We start from the raw sequence: 14,793 nt of genomic DNA on the forward strand, positions 1-14,793 counted from the left end.
TCTAATATTTAGAAGCTTCTGAAGACCTTGATTAAACACTATGTGGTAGATAGTGGTGGTCACAGTACATTAATTTTGTACTGAGCATAAAAACTCACAGAAACGTTAAGCATTAAAAGTGGAAGTACTGGGAAGCATTGCCCTTATTATGTCAAGTTATTTAATGAACAGTTTCTATGTAGTACAAGACACTTGTGCATCTAACTCTTTATCATACTGATGTTTTATTGTATTAACTGTGATGACTCACTAGTAGTTTTGTACCTAAATTCAAGTGGAAATACTCAACTAATATTTTCACTCTAAAGGATTTTTGTATTTTGACCACCACTAACATGTATAAAAAAAAAAAAAAAAGCTCTCTCATGTAATGGTCCAGTCAGTGTTTCACCCAACACTGCTTTCTTCCAGGTGGACACAAACATAACCAGATTATTATATCAAGAACTGTGATCTATCAACGTGTGAAAGAGAAACATCACATCACAATTAGAAATATATGAAAAATGTCAGAGAAAACAAACAAAAATAAATAAATCACCAGTCAAAGTGGTCAAACTTAGCACAGATCCAATACAGCCTGTAAGCCTACATTCAGCATGTCAGCTCTCTGCAGGTCATTTAGGCAAGCTACAGTTGACAAGATAAAAAATACTATTTCAGGCAGTACTTGGCTGAGTAAAATGAAGACACATTATACATGCATTGCTCTCGCATACAGCATTTAAATTGGATGGCACAAAATGACATGCTCCACATTCAACAGTTACCAAAGAAAACACAGAAATACATTTCACTCCTAGCTGTGGGCAGAAAGCCGAATAGGAATATATAAGTAATTTTGTTCTGTGTTTTAAGCCACATGTGAATTTATTTTCACCGCCAAGAAAGAAGAAGGGGGACTGGTGTTAAGATAATTCCTGCAGAAAGCTTTGAAATTGCTTTTCTCTCCTCCAATATGAATGACGGGGTGTTGGCGGGACAATTATGGATGAATAACAACAATACAAGCTGGGTTTTCAACAGGCCAGGAGAATTTTAACCATCGGGAGAGATTTTAGGATGAATCAGGAAGCCAAAGCACATGGTTTGTCAAAACAATTACTGGATTCTTCATGATGGCAATTATCCCAGGCTTTCTAATTTGGTTTAAGCATGGCAGGGTGGCAGCTCAGATTTCTGACAGAAAGAGAAAAAGAGCAGCACGTTCCTGCCTGACTGTCTTTTAACATTGTAAAGGTGTGAGAAACAGCTCCTGATACTGCTGATAAGGGGGTTTCAGGTGCACCGGGCAAATACCTTTCCCTAGCACTAAATCCCCCAGGGGTTATATAGGATTATGAACAAAGGACACATGTGTTTTAACAGATAAAGAAGATACACCAAAGTTTGATGGTGTTCCATGAAAACCAATTATCTAGAGCTGGAAGAAAGCCTTTCTTGGATTCCAGCTTACCCCTCATAGCACTTCAGGAAAAATTCAAACCACTTCAGCTTAGTTCTAACTTTCATTTCAAGTCAGTTTTAAAGGAAAACATCAACTGAGTAATGCAATGTAAGCTAAAACAAAACCATCCCCCAAGTGTTTTTTTTTTTATTCTAGCCTAACACAAAACAGTGACCTTACAGCGCTAGTACATTAGGCCAGAAGCCCAACCACTGAGTTGTGTACAGGCCAGTTCACCTCTGAATCCCAGAGCCTGTTACCCTTTCTGCCTCTGAAAACAAAAAGCCTTCTGGCCCGCCGGGTGAAGGGAGAGGAGACCACCAGGGCTTGGCTAATAGCTTTTAGCAGACACATATAGAGCAACGAACAGACTGCGGTTGGCAGGGGGTGGAGGAGAGACTCAGCAGGCAAAGAATCGGACAGCAGCTTTATAAATATTACAGGCCAAACACGTGGACTCACCACAGAGGAGATGTAACAGTGGTCTTTAAAGGGAAAGTGCTAGTGAGTGTAGAATGAGCTAAATAGTGCCTTCCACAGTAGCTAACTGGTTTTGAGCTGAGTAAAGCCATAAGGGAACTGGCCTCCTGACATCATGAAGACCCAGTATACCACAAAATCAGGCAGACTTTTTAATGTTTTTTTAACCACTAATTCATTGTTTGGCCATACTAATCGATGAGCCCTCCACATATTATACAGTGATATAGTTGTCTGCTTTGCCACCAAACTAAGCAAGTTAATATTTGCATTAAAAATATTATGCACTGGAAGACTACAAGACCTGCAAATAGTGTTTTGAGGATCATGTGGACTTCTAGGATTGGATAAACTACTTTCTGTGGCTTAGCACCTTGTCAGATTGATTCACCCTCAGGGAAACAAGGCTATGTGGAGACCTTTTCTGCTAGAGGGGACACCACTTAGAGAATCTCTGACCTAGCCGCACAGGAGAATGAACACATACACTTCATTCATCCTGACAAGGCTTTAGAGTTGAGAAATAGGTGAGACAACTCAACAGCATCAGTTGTAAAACCTACTTGTGTAGCTGAGCAGCTCTGAGCAATGACCTCTGATCTGATTGGCACGGACCATTTCATTCAGATTTGTGTTAAATGAGTGGACTGGAACTGAAGGTGGCCGGCATGGCAAAAGAACATAATGACAAAAAAATAGATATTTTTGTGATACATAATATGTATCAACTGCTGGGATAGGCTCCAGCTTCCCCCCGCGACCCTGACGGAGAAGCGGCTTAGAAAATGGATGGATGGATGGATAATATGTATCATAATATTTTGTTTTTCTGAGGTTTGCAAAGGAGTTAGAGAGGAAAAAAACCTCAGCAAAACAGTAGTCCTACCTTTAAAAGGGGCTATTAATATTCATCATCATCATCATCAACGTCATTGACCGCTTAGTCCAGATAGGGTCACGGTGCTATTAATATTAATATCATGAGTACTTTTTTTTTGTTTTTGCAAAAAAAAAAAGAAGAAGAAGAAAAATCAAAGACAAGAATCAAATTAATACAACTATATTTATACCAAAGGATAATGGGGCAATAGGCTGACATCCTATCAGCTACTTGCTATTATGCAGACACCCAAGCACTATACATTGATTGATGCATACAAGCTCTTTATAATTGGTCTAAATCCATTTAATATTTTAGTAATACTGAAAATATTCGTGAAATGCTCTGAAAAATACAGTGTGACATAATTTATCACAATACCAATAACATATTGTGATAGTGACCTTTTCCAACTTCAGTCTAAAACAAGAGAACAATGGTAAAACTACTCTGCCAAAACTTTGGTTGGGCGCTGAAGATTACAGCTTAGAATAAGCGCTGTTAAAATTAGAACATGTCCATATAATAACATTGTGGTCTATAGAGAGCTTCCACTGTCTTTGATACCATATGCAGTGAGAAGCAAATCTCAAGCTACTGTAAAGCACATTAGCATGGCTCAGACAACAAGAGTGATTGAGCATGCAAGGGAAACGCTGAGCTCCAAGAACACTCTGCTCTTTAAGTTATGAAGTGCTTGTGGTAAAGTGAGCATTTGACCTTGTTGCCTTGTACAGGGAGACAGTGTAAATGCCAGCTTTGAGAGTGAAGCTAGGGCCTTGCCAGCCCGTCTGATCTGTCCCAATGGGCTTTTAGCACCAAGCAGATTTATCTCCTCTACTGGGGGGAGGGTGGGCTCCATAGTGGAATAAGATCTCAACAAGACACACTTTGCACAAATCACCTCAGATCTACTTCAGCCAAGAAGTTCACAAACACAGTAGACACAGGAAGATACTCCAAAAGCAAAGGCTCACAGCATACGTTATACTAGCAGGACATATTAGCTGGTTAATTCTCTACACTGCTAATTCTGAAAACAATGCAACCCCCTGCATTGATGACAATGAAAGGAGAATCCTAATGATATGCAAATATGTCAAATATTCTGTGTAGAAATGCCATCTCTATAACAACCATTCTTGAAGAGATCAGAGGTCAATCACATAATTGCCTTCTCTCAAAGTGTGTGTGTGAGGTAAACACACAAACGTAAGAGACTTAAGACTGATAAAGCACCACTTTGAGGCTAATTAAGATATGAGGTACTAAAGGAAGAGACTGATTTGGCATATGAATGTTGTCACAAGATGAAATCTGCAACAGAGGAACTAATTGGCCAAACCTCATTTTAAAAGGTCAGTTAAAAGCATAAGTCTACTATAAGCATACGACTCGGTTCTTAGAACTGTAGCGATTAAGAAGCACACATATTCTACAATGTTTGGAGTGGACAAGAAAACCATTTAACAGGACCCTAAAGGAACCTGGCTGAAGCACAAAACCAAGGCCTTAGAAAAGAACAAGGAACTTTCTCTGTTCAGCCTCATCTGGAATTCTTTTGAGAGGGCATCCATCCCCCTTAACCAGAGTTTGTTGTTTTACAGCCTCCCTCCTCCTGTTTTCCACTGGATTCTGGGAATTGATTTGCAAATGTGCATTCATTTCCCCAGTTCAATTAAAGAGGTGGGGGTGTCTCCTTGAACACCCTTTCTCCAACAACCTTTTCTTTGCACTTTGGCACAACAAAAGGGATGCTTGCATGAGAATACAAACCTGAGGCCATAAAGCCTTGCCCTTCACCACTGGGCCTCTGACAGTGAGAAGATGAAATGGGCCAGTTTTTGGCTCTAAGGAAATCACTCAGGAGTTTTCTTGCGTTCCTCAGGGACAAATAGCTCCTCTCCTGAGGCCTGGAGAACCAGGGATGGATTAAACAAACTGGCAGCCATGAAATCCTGTGACAACTTTAACAAATAAATAAATAAATAAATAATAATCACTTAGACACCTTCAGGAGCTGAGGTTGGAGCAGCTCATGTGTTTCGGGCTTAAAAAATCATGAGTTGGGATGAGACGTATTTGTGACATGGTTTAGGATCTTTCATTCCAAAAGAAAGAGACAGCATGGTGTCATGGATCTTCGCTGAAATGAAAATGCTGGGCAGGGTGGGTTCAGAGGCTGCATGTCTGTTATATGTGCTTTGATGTAGTTCAAAGCAAAGAAATAACCCTTGTGTGTTAGAACTTTTTTACATGGAGAATTCAACAGCCCTCTAGCAAAAAAAGGTATTTTGAAGATGTCTCAAAGTGCAAAAAATTTATTATTATTATTATTGTATAATTTTTTATTTTAAAAAAGTTAAATAATAGTCATTGAATAATTACTCAAATGAATAACACAGTCTTGGGATCGGAGTTCTTTCAATAATGGGGTGCATTTTTTTTTAGGTGAACTGAGAGACAAATTTTCAAACATCATGATTGAAAATTCAAATAACATTTCAAACATACCCTACAGCTGGGTTTCTACTCGCATCAATCTTTAAACAGAAGTTCATCATTATGCTACTCACGAGTTTGGTAACCCAGCCATATCTGGTAAAAGGAGGAAAAAGCACTAGCAATACAAAAGGTTGACCCAGTGGGTCCTGGTAGTGCTCAAGAGTAGATATTGATCTTTCTGTAGAGCCTTAAGAGAAGGTTTCAGGGAGAAGAGCAGAGAGGGAAAGTGAATAGAGTGCAGATAATATTATCCAAAAGGCTCAGTCTCTCTGCGGGCAAGCCGAGAAACATCGGGACTGTACCCAGAGCAAGCTTCTGGGACTCAAACCACAAAGCCTAGACTGCCTCTGGGCTACATTGTTCTTGTGAGAGTAAGACACTAGTGTACTTGGCTGTAAAGAATCAAAACACTGAATTGCCGCCCCTAGCCTTTTGGATTTTGCTGATTTTAACCTTACATCAAACTGTGGCTGTTCTGTTTAAGCCCATGTTCAGAGTTTGTAAAGTTCATACCGACTTCTCAGCCCAAAATGGTTGTACAATAACACTAGTCTTCCTCTGAACTAGCTCATGCAATCAAAGAAAAATACATCTGGAATATATGTTGATGGCATATCATATATCTCAAGAGGGTGGGGTGAGGGTAAGTTCTCTTGTGGAGCTGCAGGAAGAGAAGTGGAGTATGAATGATAAATTGTGCGTGATGGCGATAGTGGAGCCTCGAAGCAGCTGCTGTGTGTCACAAGGGCCTCCTGAAACGGATCTCCCAGTGCTTTGGCTATGGCTAAGAGGAGAGACTGGACAGAAGTAGCCAGCATACCACAGCTGGCAGAGATAGCATCAGTTTCCTGGTCCTCCCAGTGGTGGCCCACAAACCTCCACATTCCGTCGGATTAGCCTCTACGGAATTCTGTGTCTGCATTTCCTGCCTGACCCAAACATCCATAGGTCAGAGCCCACACAGGTCCAGCAGTGAATAATTTATTTACAGCATGTTCCATACAATACTGAGTCTGAAAGTTCTGACAAACATGCTTTCATTCATTCTTGGGTGTTGTTTTTGTAGCTAAGCGCAGCAGTTGGTTCAGGGCCACTGGACTAACATCTGAAGGTTTCTTTAAGAATGCTGTTTCAGTTCTTGATCCCACCCCCATACTGTGAGCTTTCAGCTTCAGGTGATATCAGTGAACAGGGAACACACAGAAAACCGAAGTTTCAATGTTCTTCACAGTCATCTCTTCAAAAATGATTTTACTGCTTTGAAATTCATGGTCCTTCAATAGAGATATCCAACCTCACTATTTGCCAACTGAATCCTTATAAGCCTAGAGAAGTATAATAGAAGGTAGGAGCAGTTTGCAAGCAGTAAATACTTCAACTGTACATGCTCACAGATTCTGAGTTATACATGTAATAATAATGAGTATCTGCATATTCAACTTGGGCTGTGCTGCACACATGGTCATTAACATTCCCCTCCATCATCTTCCCTCAAGTGCTCTGAGAGATAACAGATCACAGTCAGGATGTGTTCTGTTTTTCTGATGGTGGATGATTGCCAGAGGAAATGGCCAAAATGAGGGGCTAGGAAAACCCCTAAGCTAATTGCAGCATTAGCCCGACACAAAGAGCTTACATTAGGGTTCCCAGGGAAAAAGTGACCCCCTGTCCTATTGGCCTGTTGCGGTGCCTTTACCTGTTGGAATGTACTTTGCTCTTGAAACTCTGTGTATTCAAATGAATACATGTAAGAGAATTAATAGTTTTAGGTTTTTTACTAAAATTAATCAAAAACAATAAGGTTATTCTGTACAAGTGGGACAAATTTGGTCAGTCATGGACAGTCAGTTTGCCTTAAAACAGATTGCTATCTTTCTCTTAGGGATGCAGCACATATCCCTTTTTAAAATAAAGTGCTTGAGGTTTTAAATGACTAACTGCAATAATTGGTCATTTGTTTTGTAGGTTGATGTTTTTATGTTTAGATGTTAAAAAATAAGATGCAAATCATTAGCAGGTGAATGAATTATTAGGAATCAGTCACCTACATTGATTTGTTAAGATGTTTTATGATAACAACATCATTAATGCCAATTTGAAGAATTATTACCCGTGAAAGATGACTACATATTGAGAGGAAGTGAAAATGACTGACTCCTACAAGAGACAAGTGCCTTTAAATGTAAAAGCAATGGAAACAGCAAAGAATTCTATAGCATCCGTTCAGAGTGAAGCCTTTCACTGCAGTGCATTGAGTGCAAAAGAAATGATATTAATGACATTTTCTAAACTCAACTAATAACACTTCAGTTCTATGAGACTTGTTAATGCAAAGCAATGAATCATATCCCTATAGAGAACCTTTCATCATAAAAGAAGTCAGATAAAACTGTGGCCCTGTTATCTGACGGAGAGGAGAATCACCTTGCTAGCTCTTCAAACTTTTCAGCCAAAACAAAGACAGTCTGAGCCACATTCATTACATTCTCCACATCGCTTTCCGAGATCAATACAATCAGCTTGTGAGCCATGATTTCCATCGACACACCCATTAAACAACAATTGTGCAAGTAATAACCTGTGCCAAATAACTTGAAAGTAATTCTAAAGTCACAGCAAAAACAACTTGTTTCTGATTTTTTTTCTGAAACGGCTCCAGCCTGAGCGTGTTTGATGAGAGTGGCGGGGTGCCACTGCCGAATCACAGCAAAGGAAAGGAGAACAGCGTGAACAGAGAGTAAACAGCACTGAGGAGCCGTGTATGCGCGGGTGTGTGTGGCCATATGTGTGAGTGAGTGCAGACAAGGCTGCGTCATTAGTTTCAGGGCTCCTAATGAGAGAACACGAATGGCCTTGAGGCCTATTGTTTACAATGTCCTTCAAAAGCACAACGTACACACACAGTCTCAACCGAGTTTGCTCACCTTGCCAAGCAAAAATTTAGGGGGAGGGAAAAAAAAAACAAGCCACAAAATGATACACTAAGTTCTCAAAGGATGGCACACAAGCTCACTGTATGCAAACACACAGAACCCACTCCTGCTGTTTGAACAGTGGAGACAGTGTTTTATAGCCTAGATACTGATGGTGAGAGGCCCTGTGGTCAAACTGGAGAAGTCAGCACTCAACTGATACGGTCTGAGTTCAGTCTGAGTTCTTTAAACCCCCTGTAGCAAGAGTTCTCTGTCATCCCAAATAACAAAATCCAAACATGTCTTGTAGGAGAAGTGGTAAAGGACATTGCCCACATCCTACATTTTTATACTTTATTTCCCCAGAGGTCCACTTAGAAATAGGTCTGAGAGCCAAAAACATTTAATTGTTACATGACCATCTCTCACATCTCTTTATCCCTTAGAATCACTGCGCTTTTAAAACTGATATATGTAAATGACCTCTATTCTGATTGGCTGCCCTTTTTGTTCCTCTTTCAAAAAGCAGTTCAGGCTTAAGCACACCTTATAAAATCAGTGTGAATGGGCCGGGCTGTATAGCTGTGGGCTGAATAGGCAGTTATATGTAAATTATTTAATGACAATACAAATTGAAATGTAAAAAGAAGGAATAATTCATAATGGGCTGCTTTTGCATCTTAGTTTTTATATCATGGCTGTCCAAAGAAAAACAGGTATCGCCAAAATAGTAACTTTACACGACAGGGCAAAAATGTTCTTTACTTTTAATGTAAGTTAATGGAAAGATATTTTATTCTAAGCAAAAAATAAAAAGCAAAAACATGCTTTTCAAAGGACAGTGACAATATATGGACTGAGAAGTGAACACTACACTACTACTATGTTTATATACTAGACCAAAATTTGGACTTCCAAGTTTTGATGATCCCTTTAACATATAAATTATGAGTAAGGATTATCAGGACTGATCAGCTTCACTAGGTCAGTAAAGAAGGCCAGAATGCCTTTCCAAAGGGGTACCAATACATATCAGTGTGTCTATGTGTCCATGTGTTTCATCTTCTGTATATGGTTTTATCTGCACTTTAATGTGTACAGTTTATGTAATCATTTTTAATGTGTTCTACATCACTAGTCATCACTTCTTAGCCTTTTTCATGCATTGCTTTAAGCTACGCAAAAGCAAGAGGCAAAAAAAGACATCTGTATAAGATAGGAAGGGATTTGTATAAATAGCAATCCATCATAACAAAAGGGGGATTATGTTGCTTCCATTCATGAAGGATTACAAGAAATTGTGGCCAATGTGACTTGAGAGGTTTTATCTAACTATTAAGCTAAAGTCAAAAAACGGCCTGAGTATTACTCAGAAAAATAGTTTTTATGAACAGACATAAAGCATGTCAGATTCAAGGCAACACTCAAGCGCACCCAGTCTTACAAGAAAAAAACGGTTATAAACAGAACCAAAGAGTGTTAGATTGCATGCAACTCTCTCACATGCACTGCATGTATTGCCATCTAATGAAGTGCTGGCCTTGCCTACACAACCCACTGTCAACACCTTGCCTTGCTCTTAAAGACACCCACAGTCTTTAAATGTTAACGAGGAATTGGGGAGAGGTGTAAACACTAAGCTGAAAAGACTTGCAGCTGTAATCTAACCATTAACTTCAAAACTGCGCTCTCTCTCTCTCTTTCTCCCTCTCTCTTTTTCTACATCTGGGGTTTCCCGTTACAATGGCGTCTTTGGGGTCACCACAACAACTACTGGAACTAATGCGAGGTGGCCATTAAGCTGTCCTCAACTGGCAGCCAGGGCCATGGGCCCGACAGATTGATGCTACTGCTTTGTGTTTAGGCCCCATTCATCCCTTTGCAGGCTGAGCAAGATCTTGACAGGGTTCAACCCAGACTTCCAGTCAGCTCTTTAAGACAGGCCTTATGTGATTTTACCATATTTAAAATACCACAGATATGGACAGATATCGCTGCAATATATAGACAAAATACTAGTATTGCGACTATATTGCTACTTATTGTGAGCGTGTTGTACTATGCACTCAAAATCAGTTATGTGAGTTAAAGACTAAAAACTACAGACATTCGATGGATTATGTGTATACCTTGAGTTATAAAACACCAGCCAAATACTCCAAATACTCATTTGGAACAGTGATTGGTTAAGATGCTCACAGCATACATAAAAATGCATTTTGAGTGGTTACTTGCATATCGTGACTTTATGCCATGTCAGCTTTGCATAGGCCAATATTGCGACAATGACTAATACATCATTTACTTTGAAATTCTACCCTTTCCCCTGTTTTGATCTTACAGTTTTAGGTAAGTTATTGGTTGGACCTGACCAATCTACATTTGATAGTTTTATTGTGATGGTCATAAAATTGCAACAATAACCTTTATGAACATTTAAAAGCTGGTATTGGATCAGTACTTGATATTGGCTGATACCCAGAGCTCAGATGTTGGAATCAGTATTAATAGAGAAAAACTGTGGATCAGTACATGCCTAGTTGAAATTTACACCTTGTCAGACTTATGTAAAGGTATATACTATTGTAAAAAGTCACTTAATAACACTGAAGTATTTGAACAATCCAAGTTTAGAAGGTGCTAATAATACTTAAACATCTGAAGTGATGCTGACGCCTAAGAATGCTTTATCAATGCTCTTCTTGAAAAGAGTACAATGCTCTGAAGCATCTATTGTCTCGTGGCAAGGATCAGATAGCAGAGCAAGAACGTGTGGAGGCTGCAGACAGAGACATCAGAGCACACTCAGTTGGAGATGCTACATTTTATCTGCCTCAGAACTGACAAGCCCTTAACAGTGCATTGTTTACATAGACAAGCCAGGGAGGACGTCTTGTGTGAGTGTGTGTGCAGGACAACCTATTGAGACGTTCCCCTGAAAGGCATACAGACATTTTTCATTACTGATCAGTGGCAGTGTTACAGAAAGTGGAAAGGCATCAGTAAACACCAAAAAACATGGATAAGAGGAGTATTCTCGTCAAATTGCATGAAGCCACTGGTATGTAGCCCTTTTCTACATCGTCTGCACTGTGTTAATACTGCAGCTTAAGCTCAAAATAAATAAATAAATAAAAACAAGATGTGGTGTGGAGTCACGGACAGTCGGGAAAGGTGCATCTGGTCTGTGGCGTATCATTACCGGCTGAGTCAAAGAGCTTCTCCAAGCTTTGCTCTAGTTAAATGCATGTTCAGGGACAATCACAGCAGAAGTGACAGCTGTTTTGGGGCTATTTTCAAATGACTTCAAAAGGAACTGAGTTAGCACATGTTTTCCTCCAGTTACAAACACACACACACACACACACACACACACACACAACAATGCCCAGGAGAAAAAACAATGACTATGACAAAGTTGAGAGCCCTTTGGGCGTAACATTAGCCTCTCTGTCTCTCGGCAGCCTTATCAGGTGTGAAGAGGTGAGAGCAGATAGCCAGCAGCCACTCCACACATGCCAATGGTGGATTACAACTGCTTTCGTAGGCCTAAAAATACGTGGTTCTTGTATTAAGTGTACGGTTCTAGGAGGGGTATGAAATGTTTACATTATGTGGGTATGTTTAACACACTCGCACATCTCCATTACAAAAACGGTTCTTTGAGGCACCATCAATCGTTCCTTTGCGAACCCGCAGGCCCGGTCATCTATGGCATTGCTCCAAAGAATCAGAGGTCTTGACAAGCTCGATCTGGATTCATCGGTGTGTCTGTCAAACAACAAGGTTGTAAAAGGACAGAACTGAGTAAGGCCCATAAAGAGCACTGGTCTTTCTCCACAGCAGTAAAGTATTAGCTTGAAATGTCATTTCCCAGTTTGGTACCTCTAAAGCCCCCTGATTCACTGCGAGATTGTGCTGGCGGTTAGATCAGGGGCAGATCTGGCGGACAATGTTTACTACCTCATAAAAACAAGCTACTGCCAAGAAGCAAAGCCGGTGATACAGCTGACCTGGAAATAATAAAAGATAATTATGTGCCAGTCAAAGCCATTCAGGAGGTAGGAAAGTTATATCTTAAGAGAAATAACTCATTATTAACCATATGAAATGATGACTGTGTGTCGAGTGTTTGTGTGAATCGGTTACGAATGCTGTAACTTGAAGATTTTCCTTACATTGTATTTGTAAAGGGAGACGTTTCAAAGTAATGAGGGTATAAAGGCTCTCTAACTGAGTGACATGTAAAGCAGCCTAAACTGTGGTGTTGAAACAGCCAGATCTTTCTTTAGAATAGTAAAAGAATATTATCAATTTTGTATGATCAGCAAGATATTAGCCTTTGTAAGTAGCTCCATAGAAACAATACTGACTTATAAGCAGATGCAGTAACAGAAAAACATACCGGCTCAATTTAAACCTTAATGTCGGTGTTACACAACAATCTAGACACACTTCGTTTTAATGTCAGAAAGACGACGTGAGATCTATTGCCACTCTGTGCGGGTCTTCAGCCTCATACAGACAGACAGACTGAACAGAGACCGCCCAGAGGACCCTCCACGAACCCCCTCGTAGTTTCTCCTCCAACTTACCATGAGCCAAGCAGATGAGCGAACATATAATCGGTAAGGCATGGAAAGTCCGGAAAAACTCCATCACCCTTTGGAGCAGACTCGAGTTTGGGGCTTAGACGTCTGTAAACGGACAGTCCGCGTCCAACATGCGTTAAAATCCAGCTGAGCGTCCGAGGAGAAGGAGGACCGGACCGGACCGCACTGCGCTGGGCTGGGCTGGGGCAGCGACTTCCACACAGTCACATTGAAGAAGTCAAAAACAAACTCATTCCAGCAGGCACAGCGGGTTCTCTCACAGTTTCAGCGGCTGCCTCGCAGCTCTTCGCTCACACATCCTCCCCCCCGTGTCCGTCTGGAGCGGCGAGGATCCCACAGAGAGCTCGGAGCGGGTCGGGCAGCCTCGGGATGCCGAAAACAACACCAGCCCGTTAAAATCTTCCGCGCAGCTTCTCAGTACAGCGAGGAGTTACCCGTTTCTCAAAAACACGTCGCCTTTCTTTCACGTTTATTTCTCACGGGTGAAGAGAAAGACTCTGCTCGGCCGTTACTTCTCGCGCCAGGCTTCTAGCCCTCGCGACCGTTCTGAATGAACGGCGCTTACAACTCGCGCGCACGGCAACAGTCTCGTGGTGGCTCGAGCCCTCCCCCTAGCTACCGGCCTTGGTTACCAACCGCGTCTTAAAGAGACAGGCGCCCAAATCGCGCTTACGGCGTGGCCTGCTCCCGTTTTGTGGACGGACCGGTTTAATTAAAAGAGGTTTCATTTCAACAAGTCATAAAAATGTCATCAGTACAAGTTAAAGCGATACATCTGACATTCAGTTTCACCACTTTACTTGCTAAAAGCTAGTAACACTGGTTTTTCCCAATGAAGTTTAATGGAAGTAACGATTTTTAATAATATGAGTTAAAAACGTGTAAAATGTAAAAATAAAACTGTCAATTTTTACATGTAAGCATTAAACTGACACATGTAAAAATTCACTTTTATGTTGTACAAAAATAAAACATGCAATAATTAGAATTTAACATTGTTTTTTTTTTTTACGTTTGAAAATTAGCACGTTAAATTTTCAATCTGATCTATAAAATCTTAAAAATCCATTCGTTCATCCTGTCAGCGTTCCATATAAATGTGGAAAAGCCATGAAATAGTGAGAAGTGATATCTTACATGGTAAAAATATATTTCCTATTGGGCAACGTTGGATTTAAGACGGTAGAATTTTACATTCTGTACATGTAAAATGACTTTTTTACTGGTACTAATGAAGTTTAAACTTGTTCAAATTGAATTTCTAATATCAAGACACTTAAAACAGCTTGCCATATCACCGCTGTACACAAAAATTAAAATGCATGTCAATTTTTATTTTTCTACAGTATTTTAACATTACAGCTGGGATTTACATTGTGTGAAATAAAATCGCTTTACTTACATTAACCTATGTTAAAATGAAAGAACGTTCGCTTTTTGGATATATCTTTTTGTTCAGTTTTGTGTCCTCAGGCTCCACGCAAATCGCCAATCATGGACTGATTTGAGCGCAAGCTTTACTGCTCCCTGATTTGATCAAAACCGAAAAGTAATATTACCAGTGCGTCAGGATGGTATGAGCCTCAGAAGATGAGAGGTGATACACAGGCCTGTCTGCCTGCCTGCAGGTAATAATGCTGGGTGATAGCAGCACATGATTCTCACAAACAAGAGCAATGAAGCCCAGAACAGGCATACGGTGTGCTTTATATTCACCACGTTTCACCACCTTGGTTATAGCCAGAGTCAAAGATCCATATGAAGAAAGGAATGAAAGGCAATGTTCTTTGTCAGGTTATATCATCTAATAATAGAGTAATTGCCATTCCTATTTATTATGCTGAGAAAAAATCACCCAGCCTCCATTAATTTATCAGTTATATTCATCTTCATTGCTTGCACAAAACACAATTTACTCATTTACATTCACATTAGAAGGCAGTCATAGGCCCACAG

General features: G+C 40.3%; 1 protein-coding gene across 2 annotated transcripts in view; it reads right to left on the reverse strand.

Moving 5' to 3' along the window:
* Positions 1–13,402, reverse strand: part of robo3 (roundabout, axon guidance receptor, homolog 3 (Drosophila)) — an 85,669-nt gene extending 72,267 nt beyond the window's left edge. For both annotated transcript variants that reach the window (XM_037547388.1, XM_037547387.1), the window contains exon 1: positions 12,820–13,402. In XM_037547388.1, coding sequence (XP_037403285.1) covers positions 12,820–12,883 — 64 coding nt within the window. In that variant the 5' untranslated portion in view covers positions 12,884–13,402. The remainder of the gene's footprint in view (positions 1–12,819) is intronic.
* Between the last annotated feature and the right edge of the window lie 1,391 nt (positions 13,403–14,793).

This window comes from Pygocentrus nattereri, chromosome 18 (assembly GCF_015220715.1).
Source record: "Pygocentrus nattereri isolate fPygNat1 chromosome 18, fPygNat1.pri, whole genome shotgun sequence".
NCBI classification, from domain to species: Eukaryota; Metazoa; Chordata; class Actinopteri; order Characiformes; family Serrasalmidae; genus Pygocentrus; species Pygocentrus nattereri.